Source organism: Centrocercus urophasianus, unplaced genomic scaffold (assembly GCF_019232065.1).
Source record: "Centrocercus urophasianus isolate 14NV4802_14NV808 unplaced genomic scaffold, USGS_Curo_1.0 seq_820, whole genome shotgun sequence".
Classification (NCBI taxonomy): domain Eukaryota; kingdom Metazoa; phylum Chordata; class Aves; order Galliformes; family Phasianidae; genus Centrocercus; species Centrocercus urophasianus.
Window position 1 is genome coordinate 1 of NW_024885445.1, and position 24,334 is coordinate 24,334.

Below are 24,334 nucleotides of genomic sequence, written 5' to 3' on the forward strand. Positions count from 1 at the left end.
ACCAGGAAACGGGGGGGGAGGGGGGCGGAGGGAGAGCGGGGCGGGAGGGGCGGGCGGCGGGGCCCCCCCGGCAACCGGCGCTGCAGGTACCGGGTTTCGTTCCCCTCTCCCGGCCTCCTCCATCCCGGTCGGACCCCCCCGGCCCTCCACCCGCAGCCTCCCCCCGCTCCACCCGCCTCCACTTGTTGCTGCCCGCCGGGGCCGCGCTGGCTGCGGGCGGAGGGCGGATTTAATCCGGGGGGGTGGCTTGGGAGGAGGTGGAGGTTGCAGCCTCCCCTGCCGGCCCCCGGCAGCCAGCGGTGTCCGGCTCGGCTCCATCCCGCTCCCCTCGTCCGGCGCCGGGGCTGGCGGAGGCCGGAGCGAAGGCTGAGCCCTCCCCCGTTCTGCCCTCCCCAGTCCCATCGCTGCTCCCCTCGCCCGCCTCCGCCGACCCCCGGCTCCTCGCCCGGAGGAAGGGTGCGCGTAGCGCGCGTCTCCCGTCCACCGAAATCTATGATCAGCTCGGTGTGTGTCTCCTCCTACCGCGGACGCAAGTCGGGGAACAAACCACCTTCCAAAACATGCCTGAAGGAAGAGATGGGCAAAGGGGAAGACTCGGACAAGATCACCATCAACGTAGGGGGCACCCGGCACGAAACCTACAAAAGCACCTTACGGACTTTGCCGGGCACCCGCCTGGCCTGGCTCGCCGACCCCGATGCCCAGAGCAATTTTGACTTTGATGGTAAAAGCAATGAGTTCTTCTTCGATCGCCACCCCGGGATCTTCTCCTACGTCCTCAACTACTACCGAACCGGCAAGCTGCACTGCCCGGCCGACATCTGCGGGCCCCTCTTCGAGGAGGAGCTCACCTACTGGGGCATCGACGAGACCGACGTGGAGCCCTGCTGCTGGATGACGTACCGCCAGCACCGCGATGCTGAAGAGGCCCTGGATATCTTTGAGAGTCCTGAACCTGGAGGAGGGGCCGGAGGAGAGGAGCCCGAAGAGGAAGGGGGTAGGGAGATGGCCCTTCAACGCCTGGGCATGGAGGACAGGCCGCCGGGGGCAGCGGGGGCTGCCGGAGGGGGTGGCTGCTGTCGGAATTGGCAGCCCAGGATGTGGGCGCTCTTTGAGGATCCCTATTCATCCAAGGCAGCAAGGGTAAGCTCCCAAAATGTGCTGGTGAGTGGGGTAGGGGCCGTGCTACAGGTACGTCTCCGTCTCCCCATCTTCAAGAGTGGGATGGATGCGTTGCGTATCGTGCTCCTCACCACCTCCCATCCCATGGGAAGCTCTGTGGGGTGTCCCATTCCTGACCACCTCCCACCCCATGGGAAGCTCCATTGCATGCTGTGCTCCCAGCCATCTCTCATCCCATGGGAAACCTCTTCCATCATCTCCCCATCCCTTCCCGATGCACCACATATGGGCTGAGGCTGGTGGTCCCCTTCGCACCCTTGGGTGCTGCTGAGCACCTCCTGGCCTGTCACAGAGGTGTGGGACTGTCTGCGAGAGCCCTTGGCAGGGCTGAGCCCTGGCAGAGCTTCGGGATGCTCTAGGACAGACAGGACTGTTTCCTCTTGCTTGTGTGTGTGTGTGCATATACCAAAAAAACAACACTTAATGGGTCTGTGCCCTGGCATGTGTGAGTGCTGGCAGGAGATGCTGGGCAGGGAAATACCAAATCGGGTTCTGAAGTAAATGGGATCCTTACCTTTGTCTCCAGGGAGCTCGTACCCTTCTTCAAGCCCCAGAAGGTGCCCCACGCAGCCCTGCTGGTGCCCTGCACCCATGCCCCTCGCTGTCACCACACTGGTGCAGCCCACGCTCAGCATACGGTCCCCATCAGCACGTGTGAGCACAGGCTCACAGCTGCGGCTCTCACACACACACAGTCCTCTCAGAATCATAGGATCACAGCACGGTTGCTTTGGAAGGGATCTCGAAGATCTAAAAGCCCAATCTCTGCCGTGGGCCGGGTCTCCCCCAGCTCAGGCTGCCCAGGACCACCCGTGGCCTCGTGCACTGCAAGGATGGGATGCTCACAGCTCTGGGCAGCAGTGCCACGGTCTCAGCCACATTGCAGGAGGCCCCCCGACATGTCAGGCACCATTTGCCCCCAGCGAAGCCGTGTTGGCTGTTCCTGTCCTCCGTGTGCCTTAGGATTGCTTCCAGAAGGATCTGCTCCATGACCTTGCAGGACACGGAGGTGAGGCTGGCTGGCAGCCCTTCCCCATGTCTTCTTTTTTTTTGCCCTTCCCCTTTTCCAGTCAATGGAAGCTTTGCTGCACTGCCACAACTTCTGAAATGTGACAGAGTGGCTCAGCATTCACCTCCCAGTTCCCCCCCAACCCTTCCATGTACCTCGTGCAGCCCCAGTGTGTATTTGGCATCCTTACACATCTGCAACCCCATCTCCCACAGTGGGCATCTCCTCATGCTCCCAACCCCTGCCTTTGGGCTCTTTGGGCTCACAGCACAGCCTGGGCTCTGCCTTCCAAAGAGCCTCCCCTCCCCAGTGCTCTGAGATCACCCCCAAACTGCTGCCCACTGACCCCAGACAACTTCCCACCCCATTCCAAGGCCATCTGGGCCCATCCATCCACGCTCCCATGCCACAGACACACACACACAGGGACGTGGGCATTTGGGAACAAAATGAATTCTGGATGCCTTTAGAGGTGCAAAAACCCATCAATGGTAAGAAATCCCGGAGGCATTTCCCACCCACCAGCAATGCAGAGGGCAGGGGTCACTTTGTCAAGGAGGTGTTTGTGCAGCTGACACAGGAACAGCACACACACACACACACAGTATTGGGGCAGCAGAGCTTTCCTTGCTGCAGAAGGGGTGCCCAATCCTCTCCCCATCTCGGGGGGCTCATTGCATCTGAGTGTTGAAAGAATTAAAGATAAAGAACCACAGCACCAAAATGATGGAGCAGAGCAACTCAGGTCGGGTTTTTGTTGTTCTGTGCCGAGCTGCTACAGGAAAGGCATCCGTTAAACAGAAGCAGCAGGGGGGGAGCCAGGCTGCAAAGTCTGACTGGGAGCTGATGGGATGGATGGAGCAGCACTGGGCTGTGCTGGGAGCTCCCTGCTCCCTTCCTTCTGTGCCCTCTGAGATAAGGGCTCAGCTCAGCACTGCTGCAGGGACGGCCAACTTCCAGCCATGATTCCTGCAGGGTTGTATTTTCCATGCAGAGATATCAACGTGGTCTTGCAGTATTTGGGAGGAGTGCTCCAGCAGAAGGGGCAACTGAAGTGCACCCAACCCAAGTGACAGCAGCCTGCCCAGTGCTCTCCCTTATTGCAGGGATCTGTCACCATGTTGGTGTCACCACTCGGATGCTCCTCTGGCGCGACGTTCATGGATCCCCCTCCAAACTGGGAGCGATGCTGCAAGATTTGTTTAGCATTTCCCCATTCTGGGGTCCCCCTTCTCTTTGGAAGAGGGTCAGTGCTGGCTGTTGGGGTTTGGGGATGCGGCACATCCCATGGCTGCTCTCACCAAACCTGGCCGCAGGGGGAGGAGTGCTGCCCCTACGTCCTGTGACAGCAGTGACTAAGAATCTCAAGGGCTGAATTCCTCCGTTCTTTGCTCCTCCTCACACCTGGAGCAGCCCCTGGGGCTCTGAGTCAGTTGGTTCGTGGCTATTTCCATCTTCCTCTCCCTCCACCATCTCTCTCCCAGCATCTGGTTAGATGCCATCCAAGTTCAGCATCGATCTCCACTGCTCCCCATTGGAAGCTGCTCTGTCTGTGGTTTTAGCTCTGCTTCCAAACTCTGCTTACGTGTATCTCCTCCTTTTTTTCCCCTTTGCAGCACTGACCTCATGCCCATTGGGACCTCCAGGCTAGAGATCCCATGGAGGGAGATGGTTTTTTTGGGATCACCCTTGCCAAGCTGCATCCAAGCACAGGGATCATCTGCAGGTTCTGGGGAACTCGTTTAGTGGGACTCGCAGTGCTGTGTTGGTGGTTGCTGTGTATAGACATGGATTTTATGTTATTTTAAAGACATTTAGGGGAAAGAAAGAAAAAAAAAGAGGTTGGAGCAAAACAGAGGTTAGAGCTGGGCTATCTCAGGTCAGGTCTTCAGCTGACACAAAACTGCAGCAGCACTGCTGACTGAGAGGGGGGGGAGGCACTGCTTGGCACTGGCTGTGAACCTGACTCCTATTTTTAGAGGATGCTGTTGCTCCTGGGGCTGTCAGCTCTCACCTCCACGGCTCACACAGCAGTCCTATTCCATTGCCCTACTGCTCCTTCAGGCCAGTGCAGGGTCTCACCATCAGGATCTGCTGGGGGATAGGAAGCGTCTCAGCCCATCCCTGGGCCAGCACCCATCGCTGTGGGGAGAATCGTCTTCCAGAGGTTTCTCTGCCGATTTGAGTCTGTTTAAACTTCACACCTCACTTTGGGAGGGAGGGATGATGCTTTCCTCAATGCCAGACCCACGTGGGTTTGCCCTTGGGGACACCCTGTGAGGATGCTCTCACATTACCACCAGTGCTGGGGCTTTTTTTTCTCCAGCGTGACTCAGGGCTGTCTCCTCTGCTGATTCACTCCAGCCAACGACCCGGGCTGTTGCCTCCAGCAGCTCAAGGTGCAGAGTGCAGCTGGACAGGGGGGTTTGCAATGCCATGAGCCATGCAGTGGGAGCAGAAGATTGCATTCCTGCCTGGTGCAGGCAGCTGTGTTAGCAGCAAAGGGCGCTGGAGCAAAATCTGCTCCCATGAAACCAAAGCAGCCCTGGAAGGAGGGAGATGGAGATGGAGATGGAGATGGAGATGGAGATGGAGATGGAAATGGAGATGGAGGTGGAGGTGGAGACGAAGGGATTTTCTGCTCTCATGCTTTTTTCAGGGGTTCTTGCCCATGTCTCAGACCTCGCATTGGGTCCATGGAGTAATAGAATGGCCTGAGTTGGGGGTTTGGTTTGAATTGCTCTTTGACTTAGTCCTCTCACGGCTGCCTTCTCCCATGTGCGCCCAGTGCTCCAAACAGAGGCTGTGGCAGGTCTGCCTTCATTCCCATCACTGTCACCTCCAGCACATCTCCAGCCACAGCTGGAACTCAGCACACCCTCCCCAATCCATACCATTAGAGAAAGGCCCTGATGGCCTCAGGCTCTGAGGTCTGCTGGCAACTGATGGGAAATTATGAAATCATGGAGTCGTAGAAGCATAGAATATCCCAAGTTGGAAGGAACTCACCAGGATCACTCAGTCCAACCCCTGGCTCCACACAGGAACACCCAAACAACAAAACTTCCCCATTCTCCATCCTTGGTCTTGAGGTGGGTGGCAGCAGCACAGCTCCCGGGATGTTTTGAGCCTCATTTTTATCAGATGAGGACTTCTCCCATCCCTGCTGTTCCTACATGCTTGCAGGGATGAGGAGGGATGTACTAAACTCAGGTGACACCAGCAGCTTGCCTCAGGCTGCCCTGCAGGTATCATCATGGTGCTCCACAACATCAGCGCTCTCCCCAGCCAGGTGACCCAAATCTTTCCATGCATCCCCAGGAAATTCAGCTAACAGCTTGGGTAATTCTGCATTTGCAGGTAGTTGCTTTTGCCTCGCTCTTCTTTATCCTGGTCTCCATCACGACCTTCTGCCTGGAGACACATGAGGCCTTCAACATCAACGTCAACGTGACGGAGACCCTCGTGGTGGGCAACACCACGACGATCCTGCTGACGCACAAGGTGGAGACGGAGCCCATCCTCACCTACATCGAAGGGGTCTGCGTCCTCTGGTTCACCCTCGAGTTCCTGGTTCGTATCATCTGCTGTCCAGATAAGCTTCTCTTCGTTAAGAACATGCTCAACATCATTGACTTTGTGGCCATCTTGCCCTTCTACCTGGAGGTAGGTCTCAGTGGCTTGTCCTCCAAAGCTGCTCGGGATGTGCTGGGTTTCCTGCGAGTGGTTCGTTTCGTCCGGATCCTTCGGATCTTCAAGCTGACCCGACACTTTGTGGGTCTCCGTGTGCTGGGTCACACTCTCCGGGCCAGCACCAACGAATTCCTGCTCCTCATCATCTTCCTGGCTTTGGGGGTCTTGATTTTTGCCACCATGATCTATTACGCCGAGCGGATCGGAGCCAAGACGTCTGACTCCAGCGGGAGCGACCCGACTCACTTTAAGAACATCCCCATCGGGTTCTGGTGGGCCGTGGTCACGATGACGACGCTGGGCTATGGTGATATGTACCCCAAGACCTGGTCGGGCATGGTGGTGGGGGCTCTCTGTGCGCTGGCTGGGGTGCTCACCATCGCCATGCCTGTGCCCGTCATTGTCAATAACTTTGGGATGTACTATTCGCTGGCCATGGCCAAGCAGAAGCTGCCAAAGAAGAAGAAAAAGCATATACCCCGTCCGGCCCCGATGGACTCCCCCACCTACTGCAAATCTGAGGAGAACTCCCCCCGCAACAGCACCCAGAGCGACACTTGCCCCTTGGCGGTAGAGGAAGGGGTGGCCGAGCGGAAGCGGTCAGGTGAGACCCCAAAGGTGGGGCAGAGGGAGGGGGAGACCTCTGGGAGCCCCCAAGGCTGTGGCTCTGTTCCCATACGCTGCCATGGGCTCGCGGGTTGCTGAGGTCTTGGTTGGGACACCTGGGTACGGGGGGTGGTGTTGGTGGATCTCCCACTGGAGCTGGGCGCAGGGGAAGGGCCATGTTCTGCTCTCCAAACACAGATCAAGCCACCTTGGTGTGATTCAGGGGGTGTCTGCCTGCTGTACATCCTGCTTACCCTGACAGAGGTAAGACCCAACTGCTACGGACCGCAGAGCAACTCTTGCAGACCGTCATCCCAATCCCCGTCTCACTTCGTCAGGGTCAGTTTTGTTTTCCTTCCTCACGCTGTCAATCAGGCTGTGCTTCACCAAAACTGATAACTCCATAGGTACTGCCTGACCTCACTTTCCCATTCATCTCCAATGAGATGTGGTCTCCCTGCGCAATGAGCCCAGCTCTGCCCAGGCAGGAGCAAAATCAGCCTCCATACGTTTATACTTTGGTCTCATGCACTGAGCTGGAGTTTGGGGCATTGCCAGTGTGTTCTCCCAGTTAGAAGAAGAGACGTCCCTGTCTCTGCACAGCCCAGCTATGGGCAGCATCACTTGGGCTGAGCTAGGGGGATGCTGGGCACCCAGCATATTTTTTTTCCAAGTGCCTCACAGCCCATCTGCCCCAGGAGAACCCACAGGGGGAAGCAGGAGGAGCTGTCAAAAGCCCATTCCTTCACCCCAGCACTGATTCAGGAACTCAGGATGGATCTTCAGCATGCAGAGCATCTTCTCAGATGGCATAAGAGTCAGGTGGCATAAATCAGCACTTCCTATTGCAGATGGTGTGAATGTGGAAGAGCAAATTCCCATCAGCTGTGGAGGTGGATTTCAAATACCCAGGGTATACAGCCCTCAGCAACAGGAAGAGTTGTTTGTTGCTTGGGGTTAAGATTTAGTGTGGTTCTGCTTCCCTGGTCGCTGTATTTTGGCTTGGATATGCCTGGATTTTTGGGAGCTGCTCTGAGCTACCTATGATCCCATTGTAGGGTCTGCTGAGCCCCTTCTGGCTGCCCTGAGCACGTTGCCTTGCAGGTTCCTCCTGCTGATGGATGTCTGCTGCCCTTCTTGCAGACTCCAAGCAGAATGGTGAGGCCAATGTGGTGCTGTCAGACGAGGAGCAGCCGCTGTCCCCATCTGACGAGGAGAAGCGGCCCATGCGACGCTCGAGCACCAGGGACAAGAACAAGAAATCCTCCACGTGCTTCCTCCTGGCCACGGGTGACTTCTCCTGCACAGCAGATGGAGGCATCCAAAAAGGTACAGTCAGGGCTGGTGCTGGGAGCCGTGGGTTGGGGACAAGGCTTCCTGCATCTGTTTGAGGCTGGGATTCATCTCCATCTGCCTGCCTGGCTCTTCTCTGCTCCCTCCATTTCCAGGCCCCCAAGTCCCCTTGTCTCTCTGCCTTTCCATCTGCTTCATTTCCATCCATTGTGTCTCTCTGTGGCAGCTCTTACCTTCTTGTTTTCTCCTCCCCTGATTGCCACCGTTTGAGATCTGGGACCTGATGCTTGTCACGCTGCCTTCTGTGGGGACAGCTGTGCCTCTGCTCCCCTCACCCACCCATCTCAGGGTGCTGTGCCTCTCCTGAGGAGGTGATGAGATTGTGGCTGAAGCAGGTCGAAAGGTTTTCAGCAGGGAAAAAGAGTCTGTGGTCTTTTCTCTGTCCCTTCCCTCTCCTCCTCTGATGCCTTTTGGTGGCTTTGAGCGTGGGGAATCGTGCTGTGTCAACTGCTGCCTTGCCAAAAGCACGGGGTTGCCAGGAAGGCTGTCTCCTCTGGGTTTAGAAAGTGAGCTTTGGGAAGTGTTGGGAGAAAACTGTGGGGGAGACCAGCCAGGAAAACACAGAGCTCTTCTTCCAGTGACAAAGAGGCAGTCTTCTTCAGTTGGGTCCCTTTGCATCCTCTGCCCGCCTGGAACCATGGAATCTACCTGCACCCTGGATTGCTGGGTTGATCCTTAGGGCATGGCTCTGTTCTTTAGTTGTGCAGTTTTCCTGCTCTCTTGTACATCTGAGGGGGTGTGGGAGGATGCAGAGCTGCAGCACTGACCTACTTCTCTCTTCTCAGCACTGCTTAACCCCAGTTAGTCCCAGCCCCTCACCCCAGCGCATGGGAGCTGGGGCCAGGCAGGGTGAAGGATGATGCTGTACTTTGCAAGCCCTCAATTCGTTGCTTGGCGAAGAGGAAGGGTCTCATTTCGGGGGCTGTGACCCCCAGCCGTGGTGCTTTGATCCATCCCACACCCCCCAGTGCCTTTTGCTCCCCGGGCTCCAGCAGCCCTGGAGCTGTGGGTTGGTGTTTGGGATGATGGCAGTTATTATATTAGCAGGAGCAAATTGGTTGCGTTCTCCTGGGAAATCAAGGATTCCCTTTGGTGTTCCCACACAACCTCCTCCCTTAAAAAGAAGGGGAAAAAAAAATAAAAGCCACGTTCATCTTTGGGCAGCAGAGCGTAATACAAATATGTGCTCAAAGTTCTGGGTGCTTTGCCTGGAAGTGCTCTTTCCTCTGAAGTTGGGCTCTTTCCTTGCTGCTCCCTAAAGAGAGGGGAAGGGTTCTGCTTCTGCCCTGGGGAGGACAGTGGAAGGCATGGGGGGGAGAATGGAAGCCTTCATCCTTGGGAGATGCTCAGGTCTGGCAGCTCTTCAGCTGAGGAATTGCAGCTGGGGCCCCTTGAAGCCACTGGAAGATCGAACTGCTGAGGGTGCAGTGCAGCTCTTGCTGGGCTCCCAAACCACGTGACTTGGGTTGGGATGGAAGGGACCTTAAAGACCACTTTGTTCCAAGAAATAAGGCCAGGAAATTAATACTGCTGTCATTTTCCTTGTGGGGTGGCACTGAGAGTTCTTCAGAAGGGCACCGTGGTGATCTCTGGGTGGTTCTGCTGCCCTTCCTGCAGACACCAGAGTGCTTCATTGCAATTAAAAATGCGTGTCTACGTGGGTCACCCACCCTCCTGAAGGCTCTGCTGGGAGGTGGCCTGGCGTTCAGCAATGTGTGAGACCCTTTAGGAAGGGGAAACCTCAGTACTTGTGCCATTGGGGATGGGCAGGTGGGACTGGGGTTCAGGCTGACATCTTCCATGGTGACATATTCCAATGTGGAGAGGGTCAGAGGTGGGCAGAAGGCAGAGCATCCTCCCGTGTTCGTGCCTGAGGGCGCTGGGAGGTGCAGAGCACCTTTTCCTGATTTATCTCCTGCTGAGGCTGTTTGTTCTGGTACTGGGATGCTGGCAGCTCTGCAAATTGAGATGAGCTTGGTTCGGAGCCCGATTTGCTGATGGCCATCTGTCAGATGCTGGGACAGGTACCCATGTCTGTACAAGCTGTGGGAATCAGGAGACGGGGCTGCTTCAGGAACATGCTGCAGATCTTGGCGGCTGCTACGGTTGGGGCACTGATGCCAACAGTTGGTTTCTTTGGGGGCAGCTCCAAGAGAAAAGCCCCCCCTGCCCACCACCCCTCGGATGGAACCAGAATGCGGTGTGACACCTGCGTGGTGGCATTTGTCTTGTGTCCCTTTGGCTGCTTCCAGTGGGGTCCCTTCCTCCCTGCTGCTGGGGGTTGCTGCAGACCCCTTATCTCCCTCCAGCAATGCGTCCTGCTGGGATGCAGATACTGGCATGGCTCTTGGCACCTGAGCACACATCCTCTGCTTTCACGCAGAGATATGGAGGCAGGACAAGGCCAGCAGCAAGCAAGGTGAGATAGGATGGTCTAGGAACAGCAAGGCGAAAACCAGAGCAGCTCTTCTAGAGAGGGCATGGCGAATGGCATTAAATGGAGAGAATGGGATTTACCACCTTTAGCAGCACCCAGCATTGCAAAGCACCAAGTCTTTAGCTTGGCTGCCAGAGCTCAGTGCATCAGGGCACTGATTTCGCTCTGCTTCTTGCTATTAGGGCAGAGCCATGCCTGGCATGTGGACGTGTGCTCGTGTGAGCATCTGCTGGTGATGCTCGGCTGGGGGGGTGCAGGGACAAACCCACGTTTGCCCAGGGACGTGAGTGTGTGCAAGCAGCATGCGGGCACCAGGCTGCTGGTAAACGCACACGTGTTGCTGGGCTCTGCTGCCTGCTTGCATTACCCCATCCCCATCTGCTGCTGGCTCAAAGCATGTGTGAGCATGCACGTGCACCACAAGGATTTGCATCGTGGGGTGCACGGGACTGCTGGCTCCTGGGGTGCACGCTGCTCCTTGGCAACAAAAGTGTTTTGAAAGCAATCCCGGTGACCTCAGTTAGCATCTGCACGGCTTGCTGGGAGAGCAGCTCCTCAAACGGAGTGCGCTGGTGGCAATTAGCAAAGCTGGCCCTTGGTGGAAGCCGCGGAGGCCTTCAGGGCTGGGGCAAATGTCACAGCTCAGGGCTCACGTGTGCTCTTAACCAGGACTGCTGTTTGGACATCAATCCCATTTTCAGTGCAAATAGTTGGGTTCTTTCCCCAAGAAGTGTTGCTTTTGACCTGGGAGAACATCTGGCTGTTGCTTTTCCATCTGAGCCCAAGCAGTTCCTGGCTTTTGGGGAGTTTGCAAAGAGCTCCCATACGTACAGAAATGGAAATGTTTGCTTTTCAATGCGATTGCTCACGGAAAATCCTGAGCGTTTCTACCTGCTCCTCTGCATACAGAAAGGTGTCAGCAGCAGCTTGCTGCTTAACAATCCAGAGCTGGGGGAATAACTCCTTCCAAATCCCACATTTGTTTGAATTCCACTGCTTTCCCCAATCACTTCAGCCCACAAACTGCCCGGATTCATCCCTCATTCAGACTCCAGGCCCAGCAGTGGGGTGATGCAGTGCCCCACCACCGGCACGGCTCCACGCTGTGGGGCACCCCCTGCAGAAGGGGTGGCTGTGGGGTGCAGGGTGGGGGGGGAAAGGGCTCAGCAGGCTCTTAGAGGCTGCAAGGAGCGGCGCTGCTCTTGCTGGATCTTTCGGGGAGGGGGCTTAGCGTTCAGGCGCGGGGCTGAATGCAGCTCTAACCTCACCTCTGTCCCTTTTCTTCACAAAGGCTATGGAAAATCCCGGAGCCTAAACAGCATAGATGGTGTGGCAGGACCTGCGGGGGGGTTGGCTCCCCTCGCCTCGCGCTACAGCTCTCCCTGCTCCCCCGTCCCCTCCATCCTCTAAATGCCGCCCGGATCCCGCTTTGTGTGTCGGCCGCGCGCTCCCCGTGTCGCTCTGTCCCCCCATCCCTGCGATGCTGTGTCCCCAGTGGTGCCCAGGATGTCCCCATCACCAAGAAGCGGGCCTTAACCTGCAGCCCAGCCCCGCTCCCATGCTTGCAGACAGGACCCCTGACGTCTCCATGCACTTCATCCTCTCGTGTCCGTGCTTTTGGGACAGTCCCCACAGGGGTGGGAGGGCTGCTCGGTGTTTTTCATCCCCTGGAAACCTCGCTTGTCCCCAGTACGTTGGGCTGAGGGTGTGCGGTCCCTTCCCGTGGCCCATTTGCACTTGGGCTGGGAATGCAAGAAGGATGCGTTGACTCATCAAATTACACATCGTTGTGCTGGAAATGGCTGAGTTCATCTCATTTTAGGGCTCCTTTTCAAACAGCCTCCAATTTCTGGAGGAACCGGATGAATAAATCTCTATTCCCTGCCCGGCAGCAGTTCCCCTCTTGTTTGGTGCTTTTCTGTGCCTAACTCTGCTTCTCTGCTTGTGTCTGCTTCTCTGTTTGAGTTGGGGTGGCCTCAAGGAGGGATGGGGTTTTGCAACCTCAACAACAGCCCCTTTCAAGTAGGGGGGATAAAGGGTGGGATGGTCCATAAAGAGCTGGGAGGTGGGGGGAGAGAAGATGTGGGGAAAGGAGCAGCTGGGAAAGCTGCTGCTGAGAACTGGGGAGTGGGAGAGCTGGGTGTGATGGGAGAGCTTGTGGTGCCCCAAGGGGCAGGCAGTGCTCTGCTGGGATGGGTTCACGCTGTGGGGCACAGCATCCCATGGGGTGGGAGGGGGATGGGGCTCATGGGAGGGTGAGGTCCTGGTGCATCTCAGTGCATCCTCCCCTCGGAGCACTCTCTGTGTTTGGAGCAGGAGGAGCTGAGATTTTTCCCCTCCCTCCCAAATCCATGCAAGGCACAAGGTGACCCTCTGTGCTTTCCGTGGGCTCGGAATCATAAATGATTTACTCAAGGTCGGGTGCTGGCGTTGGGGACAAGCCAAGCAGAGCCAGCAGCCCTGCATGGTGCAGAAAGGCTTTAGGTTTGGAGGAGCATTGCAAGCAGAGAATTAACCCCAGCAGCCACAGGTTTGGTGTGGAAAACCCTCGGTGCACCACAGAGTTGATCCCTGGTTTCCTGTTAGAGCCAACGTGGAGCCACGCTTTGCAATTTTTAGCCTCGGCGTTATGCAACTGGGTGGAAGGCATGACTAATGTGCAAAAAGCTCCTCTCAAACAACAGGGCCCCGAATGGGAGACAGAGGCATTTCTGTGGGAGGCACCAAACTGGTGAAAAACCCACAGCATCTTCGCTCTCCTTCCTCCCCCCCTCCCCCCTCGCCTTCCTCTGAATAGCAGTTTGGGGGCAGTGGGGTGCTGGGATTTTCGGGTGAGGTCCCGGTGGGTTTTGGGGGTGAGAGAGCAGGGGTTAATGCTGCTGCTAAGAATATAAGAGGAGCTGCGATGGAGCAGAAGAGCAGAGCGCTAAATGGCTCTGCAGCCTGGAGTCTTATCACAAACGGTGGCCAAAATTGGCTGCCTGGAGAATAGGATAAGAATAGAGCGAGTGAATACGATACTTCCCCCAAATATCCTCCCAGCCACTTGTCTATGTTTAGGGATCTGGAGAGGAGCGCGCGTTCCGGCTCAGTTGAAACGCGCCGGGAGAAAGCAAGGTGGTTTGATTTATTCTTGACAAAGGGGATCGATTGAGAGCAGCACGGGCTGCCTCTGCCCTGCTCCAAACACGGGGTTTAAAATCTCAGCAGTGTGCAGTGATTGAACTGCAGTGATGGTCGAGCTGCAGTGGTCGAGCTGCAACGATGGCTGTGCTGCAGTGGTGGGGTTGCAGTGATGGCTGAGCTGCAGTTTTGGTTGAGCTGCAGTGACTGAACTGCAGTAGTTGAGCTGCAGTGGCTGAGATGCATCAGTTGAGCTGCGGAGGTTGAACTCAGTGGTTGAGCTGCAGTAGTTGAGCTGCAATGATGGTTGAACTGCAGAGGCTGAACTCGGTGGTTGAGCTGCAGTGGCTGAGATGCAGCGGCTGAGCTTGCTGCTGCCCCACCAGCCCTAAAGGCAGAGCTGTGTCCTGTCCTGCTCAGCTGCTGGGATCACCTCGTCCCAGCAGGACGCTGTGCTCCGTGTGCTGCATCCCTGTGTCCAGCACAGCACCGGGGAGAACTGCACCCTGTGCTGCCCTCCCCATCACAGCTGCAGGCGCTGCTCCGTAGCACGGATGGGCTCAGGGATGCTCTTCCCACCTGCAGAGCTCCAGGCTGTGCTCTGTGTCCCTGCATCCGTCTGTCTGTCTGCTGAAGCTGGCAGCACTTTGCGAGCAGCTCATCCTCAGGAGCTGGGGGGGCTTTGGGGCAGTGCCCCCATCAACCCTCATCTGCCTGTCGCTCCGGGGGCCGTCCTGTGCTGCGGCAGGGAGCCCGGGTTGCATGCAAAGTATTAATTGTTATTGCTGCAACAACTGCTCTGTTTCTCAGGAGATGCCCCGAAAGAGCTGAGAAAATAGCAAGGTCTGTCAGGCGGTGGGGCGGGAGGTGAAGATGTCAGGAGAGTAATTGCTCTACCCAGAAGCAGCCTGTTTCTGACTTCCCCTGACTGCCAGGAAAAAATCCTCCGTGCTTATGTGATGACAATAAAATGATATAAAAAAAAAGCAGCCGTAGCCTTTGCCCGTGCTGACGAGGAATGCAGAGAGCAGAGGCAGATGCAAAATAAGATGCATCTGAGCTTAAAAATAGTGCCTCCTTCTCCCACCTCCCAGTCCGGCGCTCCGCTCCTCTGCTTGGGCAGTGGCTCTGATTGGAGGAGCAGGTTGAGGTTCATCCCAAGCTCTGCAGTGCTGGGTGAGGATTGGGGTCCTCTGCCCCTCTGCAAATCCTCCCCCCCCCCCATTGCAGCAGAGAGAAGAAAAGCATCCTATGGAGTTGGAAAAAGCATCCTGTGGGTTGGACCCAAATGCTTTCTAGGGTGGTCGGTGGCTCCAGCCCAACGCTGCCCATTGCGGCCTCTCCGTGGGATCGGGTCTGATGCTTCACCTGCACAGCCTCAAACAGACCTCCCAGAACATAAAAGAAACAGGAAAACCACCTGCAGAACTGGGATACAAACTGCCCAAACGCTGTGCTGGGGCAGGAGGTGGAGGCAGAGGTGGGGCTGTCTGGGGAAATCCCTTAGGAGGAAAGTGGGCATTTTTGGGGGTGGATCTGGCAACTCCTACTGCAAACCGAAGGGGTTTTGGGGCCGGATCGCAGCTGGGGAGGCTGATTCACATCGGATGGGTGCAAACAGGAGGGCAGTTTTCTGGCAGTGGCTTTATCTGGGGACGGCGATTAAGCAAAACTCTCATCTGTTGTGATTTCTTTGTAGTCGCACTGATTTCTCCGGGGCTGCTGAGCTGCTTCCCAAGGAGCTCCCTGGGGGATGCGGGCAGCAGGTCTGAGCTCAGGCATGGAACGGCTCTGAGAAGGGAGGAGGAGGAGGAGATGGGAGTTAAAAGCTGGGTTGTGTCCCTGGGAAATCGATAGAGCTGCTGGGGATGCTCCAGCTGGCCCAGGGACCCACGGAGAGCTTCCAGCTGCTCTCCAAAGTGGGAACAGCCCCGGATTGCAGCAGCTGCATCTCACCCATGTTTCTGCACGGGGATGAAGGCGGATCCCCAAACCAGCCCATCACTGGGCACATGCTGCCCTGGGAGCTATGGGCTGTAATCCCTCAGCATTTGGCTGGGATGTGGCATCGAAAAGACGGTGCGCGTGGAGAACCCAACCCGCAGCAGCAGAGGATGGGAGATTTCTTTTGGGGAAGCCAAGTTTTGGAGCTGCGGGGGGTGAAAGGAGCCACGAGAGCCCAGCGCTGGGTTCTGCAGCAATATTGCTGGGAGGAAAGGGCAGCCCCGTGCTTATCAGGAGGATCAGAGCTGTCTCCCCGCCTGACGGCCCCTGGAAACCTGGCACACGGGGATGGGCGGCGTTGTGACTCAGAGCTCCAATCAATGTTAATTAATTCAATGATAACGAATGAGAAAGAGAGAGAGAGAGAAAAAAATAAACCACTGCAGGATATTAATGCACTCAGCTTGGCTTTGGGACATCTGGCTGGGGGTTGGTTTGGAGACTTTGGTCACAAGCAGCTTTCCTGGAGGATGCGGTGAGGATGATTTCCTTCTTTGTTCTTTGCTCTTTAACCTCAATTCCAGTACTGGTGGAGAACCAAGGAGGAGCTGAGGTGGAGGCATTCCTCACGTTCCCACCCCTATTTTATTTCTCCTTGGTTCTCCACCCATTTCCCACATCTCCACCTTGGCTGAGGGTGTCTGAGCCCATTTGAAGGCATTTAAAAAAGTAGTTTTATCAGTTTATTGATGGAACAGCAGGAGAAAGCTGCATCCCTTTGCACTACGCTTTCTGCACCGCATGAGGTGTTGGTCCCATGGAGCTCAGTGTCTCTCTCCCTCTCTTTCCCCACAGACAGCTGATGGAAGCGGTGCCCAATGCTACGTTTAATACCTCTGTCTTTCATTGCAGACACCTGCCAAGACGTCCTCTCTTCCAGTTACCCCCAGGGTGAGGTGGTCACCTTCTCCTGAGCCCCAGCTGGATGCAGGCAGCGCCCCAGCGAGGGACGTGTGCCCCGAGGGATGCTCTCCCCGAAGCTAAGGGATGTTTGCCCAAAGGGATGCGTTCCCTGAGGCCCAGGGATGCTATCCCATGGCTCAAGGATCCTCTCCCTGAGGCCGAGTGATGCATTCCCCTAAAGATGCCCTCCCCACGGTGCAGGGATGCTCTCCCCAAGGCCAAGGGATGCTCTGCCCAAGGGAGGTGCTGTCACCGGTGCCAAGGGCTGCTCTTCCCACACCCGAGGGATGCTCTGCCCCAGGCTGAGGGCTGCATTCCCCCCCAAGGCCGAGGGATGTTCTCCCGGTGAGCTTTGCCTGCCCCATGCAGCGACCCAAAGCTCTGGCTGCCATCCCCATGGCTGGAGTAGTGGGTTTGGCAGCCGAGTCCCTTGCTGAAGAGGGGCAGTGAGGGGCTCCCTGCCTGCCGCCAGCCCCGCTGTGCTCTGCCCCATCCTCTGCCCCTGCTTTTGGACACGTGCCCCAGCCGCTGCCATCCTGCTGATGTGACCCAGCCGGAGTCCCACCAGCTGCTCACCCCTCACTCCTGCACAGTGCCCCGTCCACGCTCTGAGCACCTCCATCGCCAAACTGGGGCTCTCCTCCACGCTGGGTGCCACACACGGGGTGCTGCGCCATCATGGGGTGGGCTGGGGGGATGGGGATGGGAAGCAATAGGGAATGGGGACGGGTGCTGAGGTGGGGTGAGCTCAGCTGGCCTGAAAGGGTCGGTGTCTTTCTAATGCTGTTCCATATCTCTGTGATGAAGGCAATACTACTCCCATTTTCTCTGTCCTGTACGCATGCCTCTCCCTGTCCAGCTGCACTAGAGTTCAAATAAAGACATCCGTGAGCTGAGTCAGCTCCCACACCCCCTGCCTTGAAGTGTCCCTCCTTGCCCAAGGATCGTGGTCCCGGTGGCCGTGCCGTCCTCACATTGGATCAGAACCCTCTTGGAAAGCTCACATTGGTTGCAACATCTTCATTTGGTGGAGGGAAGCACTGCAGAGCTGACCAGTGCATTGCCTCTCCCTGCTCTGAGCAGCAGAGCTGAGCTAATCAGCAGTAAAGCTGTAGCAGTGCCATCATTAGGTTTCAGAGTGAACAATGCATGGAGGTGAAGGGGTGCAGCTCTCCAGGCTGCAGGGGCAGAAGGCAGCAGAGCCAAGCAGGCAGCACGAGGCTGATTCACACATGGGGATCTCACACCTTTCGGATCAGAATGGCTTCTGAAGTGATTTAGAGCCTCTGAACCAGCTGGCTGCAGCACTCAGAAAGCCCTCAAAAAGCCCAAAAGCCCAGCTTGGCTTCTGCAGCAAGCAGGGGAGGCCCAGCTGAAGCCCCAGTAATGTGCTGTTCTGTGTTTTCTTATTCCTCCAGTGACAACCCACCCAGGGACATGAAGCCGTCTATTCAGGGCTGCAGAGGGAGAAGGGGAAGGTTATAAACCCAGAGTGGGGGGTGGGGAGGGACGGCGACCAAAGAGCTGCCACAAAGCTGAAAGGGAAGAAAGCAGCCACAAGTGTGAGCAATCAGTGGCTGATGGCCAAGCAGCAATTACAGCAGAGCCTGCTTCCTAGCCTGGGAGAGAGCCATCGGTGAGCACAATGCTGCTGAGCAGCTGCTGTGTCCCTGAGGGTGCTGCACGCCGCGGTCGGGCTGGGATCGATGCAGAGCACTCGGCTTGTCCGCCCAGGTCTGTTCATTCAGGTGATGCTGAGCAGCTGCATCCCCCCGGGCTGCACCCGCATGGCATTTGGGGAGCAGCCCTGCAATGTGCAGGGATGGGTGCCTTAGGGAGGTGGGTTTGGAAATGGGTGGCCGTGGGGTGGCTGGGGATGTCCCCAGGCAGCAGGAGAAGGTCCCTCCTCCATCCTGGCCAAAGCCCTTCACATCACCGGGCTGTAGCACAGCTTGCAAGCTGTTTCTCGCTGACCCCAGGGCACAAGTGAATCAGGAGGATTCCCCCTCTGGCCCTGGAGATCAGCGGTTCCTCCAGGATGGCTTCAGGTTTAGGAAGGCTCTGAATGTTTAATTTGCAATTTAATTTGCCAGTACATCCCCTGCAAATCCCAGCAGAGCAATGGGGAGGGAGAGCACAACCTAGCAGCCCTTCCCATCATAGGGACCCCAAAGAGGTTCTGGGACATGTGGGCAGGCACACAAACAGCACAGGGGGTGCAAAGTGGGAGCAAGGAGTCCAGGGCTGGGAACAAGAAGGATGATGCTGCGTCTGGAGAGCAGCCAGTGGCTGAGATGTGCACAATGGGCGAGACATCGACCAGGTGAGGGGATGCTGGGGCTGTGCAGGGATTCCTGGGCATGGCCACTGGCACTCCAGCTTCCCAATGGAGACTTTGTGAGCTGAGCTGGGAGCTGAGCATGGCCGCTCCTCACAGCAGAGCTTGGATGCAGCACCTGGCACCAGTCCCCTCCTGGCTGCTGTCCCTTGGCTCACAGCTCCTCTAGGTACAAACCCAGCACGAGCCAAACAGGAGGAGGGTTGGGGCAAGGGGTGGGGAAGGGGTTTGCCATTTCTGTACACCCTCTGCTTTCTTTTCCCTGCAAAATCTCCCCCTCTCACGGGTGAGCGTTTTTAGTTTGTATTTAAAGCAAAGAGCAATCGGGGAGGGCAGGCAGGTGGAGCAGGAGGGGGGACCTGGGGGCACACAGCAGGCCTGGCAGGTTGGCAAAATGGGCAGGAAAACCCAGTGTGGAGGGAGCTGGGGGGGGGGGGGGGATGGTGACAGCATCGCTGGCCTCGGGCTGGGATTAACTGGTAGATGCAGTTAAAGGAGTTTGAATCAGCCAAAGACGATGCTGTCAATAAATACAGCTTCATGGCAGCATGCTGAGCACCCCAGGAGCATCACAAACCCACTGTGAGCCCGCAGCCATCCCTGTCTGTCCCCATGTGTCCCCCCCTCCCCGCTGGGATGCACCGGGCTCTCAGTCTGCTGGGGTTTGTGCTGAGAGTTTGGCAAGGAGGGCGAAGGGTGGTGGGGTTGGTTGTGTCCAATTCCTGCTCATTTAATGTGATGAAATCTAATAAATCAATCAAGCCCGGAATGGCTTTTCTTTACAGTCAAGGAATGCAGCCTGCGCCCCATGTTTAGCTGAGCCATGCAAGCTTTGCATGGGTTTATTTTATCCCGCTGGCTGTTCACAGCCAATGTCCTCAATGCTGCCATCCATCTGGGGGTGGGAAGTCTGGATTCAGCCTCGGCTTGCAGCCAGGTTGCTGCAGATCTGGGGTTTGTGCCTCAGTTTCCCCCTCCGGATGCCCCTTCCAGTGAATGGTGGACAGCTGGCAGCACGCCTTGATAACAGAGAGACGCCTGTGGATTCTGCAAAAAGGCACTCGGAGGCAGCTGAGGACAGCCCTGCTAATTGCAGAGAGCAGAGCACGCTCTCGTTTGCCTATTACGGTCCCAGCACTGACGCGTGGCTCCAGCGCTGGCAGCACCCAACGTCCCCAAGGTCCCCTTTTGCTGGGCACCCCTTCGCTTACACCTCACCCAGCTGCTGGCACCCAGTGCTGCCTTTTTCTTTGCCTTCACCCCCAGCGAAGGGCATTTCGGAGAGGTGAAACAGCACCCGAAGGGCCGCGCGATGCGCAGCATCCCATCTCGCGCTGCTCCTTTCCCTCCATCCCTGGTGCGAGGCTGCTCTCCCCACCCCGCCCCAAGGGCTGAGACCCCACCGTCGCATCCCCCACCCCCTTTTAAAACGATTCTTTTCCTTTTTTTTTTTTCAGCTGATTCATGAAATCTCGGCGCTGGCAGCGCGGCGTGGCTTTAAGCTGTTTACGCGAGCTCAGGAGGCGACAGCGAGGGGTATTTTTAGCTCGCCGGGTAGCAGAGCAGGATTAAAATGCAGTCAGTGTTACAGACGCTGGGGCTGAATCAGTATTCCTGCACAAACCTCTCCGTGCCAGCATCTTCCATTGAGTGTCTGAAAAAGCCGAGTTTCCATGGAGACCCGGCTCCAGGGCAACCCGATTCCTCGTTAAAAAGCAGCAGGTAGGAGCGGTGCGAGGCACAGCCGCGCTCCAGCTGCGGGAGGAGAGAGCTGGCGCAGCCCCGTCCTCGTATGGGATGCAGAGGGGAGGGCGCCGGGCTGCAGAGCGATGTCAGATGGGGGTCGGGAGCAAATCGTCCCCTCCTGCTCCATGCCATCCATCCCTCTGGGCTGCTGGTTTTTGGGTTGCTGGAGGACGGCTGTTGGTGTGGGGAAACGAAGCGATGCGATGAGAGGAATTTGGGTTTGCACTGCTGTGATGGTGGGAATTTGCCCCCCCCCCCAGCTCCAGCAGTTCAATGAGCAGATCCTATGCTGGGATCGGTGTCCTCCCCTCGAGGGGCTTCGTCCCCTGGTTGTCTCCAGCCCTGTGTGGGAGCAGAAATGCTCTGTGAGGATGAAGGTGGATGCTTGGGGCTACACCGCTTCTCCCCTCTGGGTTTACCTGTTGGCCACGTGCAGAAATCAGCCACAGGAGTCTCCCATAGAGAAGAGACCAAACGTCAGTGATTTCCTTCTCCTGCTATCTGAAGTAAAAGAAAGCAGTGAATTCTTGCTGGACATTTGCTAAGGTTATCCTGCTTGAGCTCTGTGGTCAGGGCTCAGCTCAGAGGAATGGTGACAGTGCTGGGAAAGGAGCACAGAACTGCCAGTGTGGCACTGGGGAGGGTTTGGTGAGACGCTCAGTGCTGGGCAATGAGGGCATCAGCTGCTCATCCCTGGGCCAGTCGGTGTGCAGCCTCACTGAAGGTGTTTTAATGGGACAGGGAGATGGGTCATATGGGGAACATCAGGATCTGATTTCTTCTTTTATGTCCCCAGCAGTGGGGTCCTGCCTCAGTCTTGGGTTTTCCAAGCAATCCTCATTTCTGGATCTGCTGAGATCCAAGCTGGAGCTGCAGGGCTTCCTTCTGGTTGCTTTGCCTGTATTGCGATGGGACTTTTCCCTTGTGGTGTGCAGCTTCTGGGCAGGGATGGGATGGAGCATCTCCAGAGGAAGCAGTGCCAGTGCATCTGACAGTGGTCCCTAAGGGCTTCCAGACCCAGAGTGAGGTCCCAGAGCAGGAGCTGAGGGCAGGAGAGCAGGTCCCAGGGCAGGAGCTGGGCTGCATGGAGAGGTGGGACATGAATGGAGGAGGGATGGAGCTCCCATCGGTCTCACAGCAAGGCCATGGATCCAAGGCAGCAAACCCCAGATGCCATCAGGTGCCTCCAAGCCAACCTCCTCTGCAATGTGGTTCAACATTTTCATTTTCCAAACCATTCCAGAGCAGCCGTGGTAAATCTGCTCAATTCTCAAAGCGGGGGTTGTGATTTTCCCATCCTTCACATAAGGGGGAAAAAAAAAATAGTAATAAATAAATAAAAAATGAAAACCTGTCCACAGGAAAAGCTTCTTCGGTTTCTCAAAGGCTTTTTCAATACAAGAGAAATGGCTGTTTAACACCCCGTGACCTCAGAGCAAAATCTGAGTCGAGGACCCGTGTGGAACAAAATGATTTTTGCAGCAGCGTTTCTCAGCCGGATGCATTCACACTTCGGCCCAACCAGAAGGCTTTCAGTGGAAAGGTTCCTTTTGATCTAGAAACTGTTGTCTTTGGCTTTTCTTAATTGAAAACTGCTTCTATTTTCACTTAGAGCTGCTCTGCCATCCCCAGCCAGCATGGAACCACTGGCATCCACTGCCTTGTTATCCAGGACTGGGAGCAGCCGCTGTGATGGGCTTTGAGCTCAGGGTGTTGCTGAGGCACAGCTGCAGCACTGAGACAACAGTTGGTTTGTCCTGTTCTGGGTACTAAAAGGGGGAAAAACACCACTTGTATTTCAACCCAGCTCCTTGATTTTTGGCTGTGGTGCCCGTGGGGTGGTGGGGATGCTGCTGGAGGGACTTCAGCACATGAGGTTCTCTGCTGAACTGATGGTGGCTTTCTTGCAGCCACAGGTCAACACGGCACCCTGTGATGCTGCTGGGGTTGGCACCCAGTGGGTGCCAAGGTTGGGTGTCCCTGGGGCTGGGGGATTGAGCTGAGTGCTTCCCTAACCATGGCCTCTTTGGTGCACACGTCTGCAGGAGGCTGCAGGGAACACGTGTGCACGCCTTGCCTCTTATCACCACCGCCTGCCCCAGCTGCTCCATCATTTCCTTGTTGTTTCCTTCCAGGGTGAGCTGCTCTGCATCTTTGCTTTCTGCTCACACAAAACGATGGTTGCAGAACCGTCTGCAGCGAAATAATAAAATAATAATAATAACAGAACAAAGCAACAACTGCAACAACAACAAAACCCGACGAACTGCAGCACTCCAGGCATCCATTGACACAAATATCATTCGAACACCCCTAAAGTCTCTACCATTCAGAGCTTCTCTTGGTCAGGGGGGGCTTTGCTGCTCTGCTGCCAGCACTGCAGCCATGGGGGTGGGTGTATCATACCTCTGGTGGGGAATGCTGCTTGCTTGAGCACTGCAGTGCCCTCAATCTTGCATTAGGATCCCTCATAGGAAGGAAGGAGAAGCCCAAAGAGCAGACTGTTGCAAGGATGCTCTGGTTGCTGCCTGCTGGGCTAAGCACTGCATACCACTCTGGTTTGCAAGCAACTCTGCAAGGCTGTTGCAGCACACTGCAGGGCCAGGGGAGCATCGTGCCCTGCAAACCTCACTGCGTGCTCCTCACTGCAGCCCCCTGCTCCTCTGCACTGCACTTCTAGCTGCCATTCGCAGCTCTTTGTTATTTGCTGCTGTTCGTTTTTAAAGACAAAAAGAAAAATAGCTGACAGCATCCCGCTGCTCATGGAAGGAAACTATTTAGGGACACAACCAGTGGGTTTTGGAAAATGTACCATAAGAGGAGAGCTGTGCTTCCTTCCAGGCTCTCTCCCTGCGATGCAGCGGCCGCTTTGCTGCCAGCTCAGCCGGGCTCCTCCAATTTCCAAGTGGAATAATTGGGAGTCAGCTGGAGCCGGGGGCTCTTTGTGCTTCCCGAGCCTTTGTCCCTCTTGGAGAAGGACGTCATCCTCCTGGAACTGGTTTGAACACGTCGTTGGAGCTGGCTGATGGGTTTGGCAGGGCTGGGTTTGGGGGAAGAAATGGGTTTTTGAGAGGTTGGGCTGAAATGGAGCAACCGGTTGCGCTGGAAATCAGTGCTCTTTGAGATCACCTCCAACCCAAACCCTTCTGTGATTCCATGAACGCCCCCAGAGCTGAGCTGGGAAGCGATCAGAGAGGAGATGAGGAGATGGGCAGCTCTTGGTCGGTGCTGTCCTGCAGGGGGTGGGCAGAGAGGACCCTCCTTGGTGCCCCCCATCCTCTGCTAAAGCCTTCAGGAGATGTGGGCTGAAGGTGGCTGTGGGGCTGTGCTCTGCTTGCAGGCAGTGCTGCCGTCCCATGCTGGCAATTCACGGTTTGGAACTTCTAAATTTGGCTCTTTTGGGGTGAATGGTGGGGAAGGAGGAGCGCAGCGCTTCTCTCTCTCTCGCTCCATTGTCGGATCAAAGTCATCCCGGCTTTCAAGGCTTCCCATTCAGCGCGGGGCCAACAGGGAGCAGGATCGTTAAAACGTCCGAGCACCGCCTTTCCGTGCTTTGAAATCACTCGGGATCGCTCCAGCTCTGCACAACCACCCTGAGCAGCTCCTGGGCCCGGCCACGTGTCCCAAAATGCAGCTGTCACCGGGCTGCAGCCTGCAAGCTCACCCCAGTGAGCCCTCTGGGGGCAAAGCAGCTCCCTTCGCTCCTGAGGATGCTTTGTTTATCTCTCCGTGCACAGGAAAACAGCTCTGCCTTGCCAAGGCAGCAGCACGAGCATCTGCACAACGTCCATGGGCCCAGTTGTGCACCATCTGGCAGGGTCAGGATGCTGCTGAACCACCCTGATGGCAAAGGGGGGCAGCAGCCGAGGGGCAACGGGAGCTGCTCAGGGAAGAGCCCGCACTGAGGACGCTGCTCCGGGCAGATCGATGCTAATCCCAT

General features: G+C 56.5%; 1 protein-coding gene across 2 annotated transcripts; it reads left to right on the plus strand.

The window, feature by feature from the left end:
* Positions 1 to 492: 492 nt before the first annotated feature.
* On the plus strand, positions 493 to 16,480 carry KCNC4 (potassium voltage-gated channel subfamily C member 4). Of its 2 annotated transcripts, none has more exons than XM_042838522.1 (4): positions 493 to 1,143; positions 5,552 to 6,488; positions 7,634 to 7,819; positions 16,260 to 16,480. In XM_042838522.1, exons 1-4 carry the CDS (start codon positions 493 to 495, stop codon positions 16,319 to 16,321), a joined length of 1,836 nt encoding a protein of 611 aa, XP_042694456.1. In that variant the 3' UTR covers positions 16,322 to 16,480. The 2 variants fall into 2 exon arrangements, with proteins under 2 accessions (XP_042694456.1, XP_042694453.1); XM_042838519.1 differs by lacking the exon at positions 16,260 to 16,480 and adding an exon at positions 11,572 to 11,690.
* Positions 16,481 to 24,334: the final 7,854 nt, after the last annotated feature.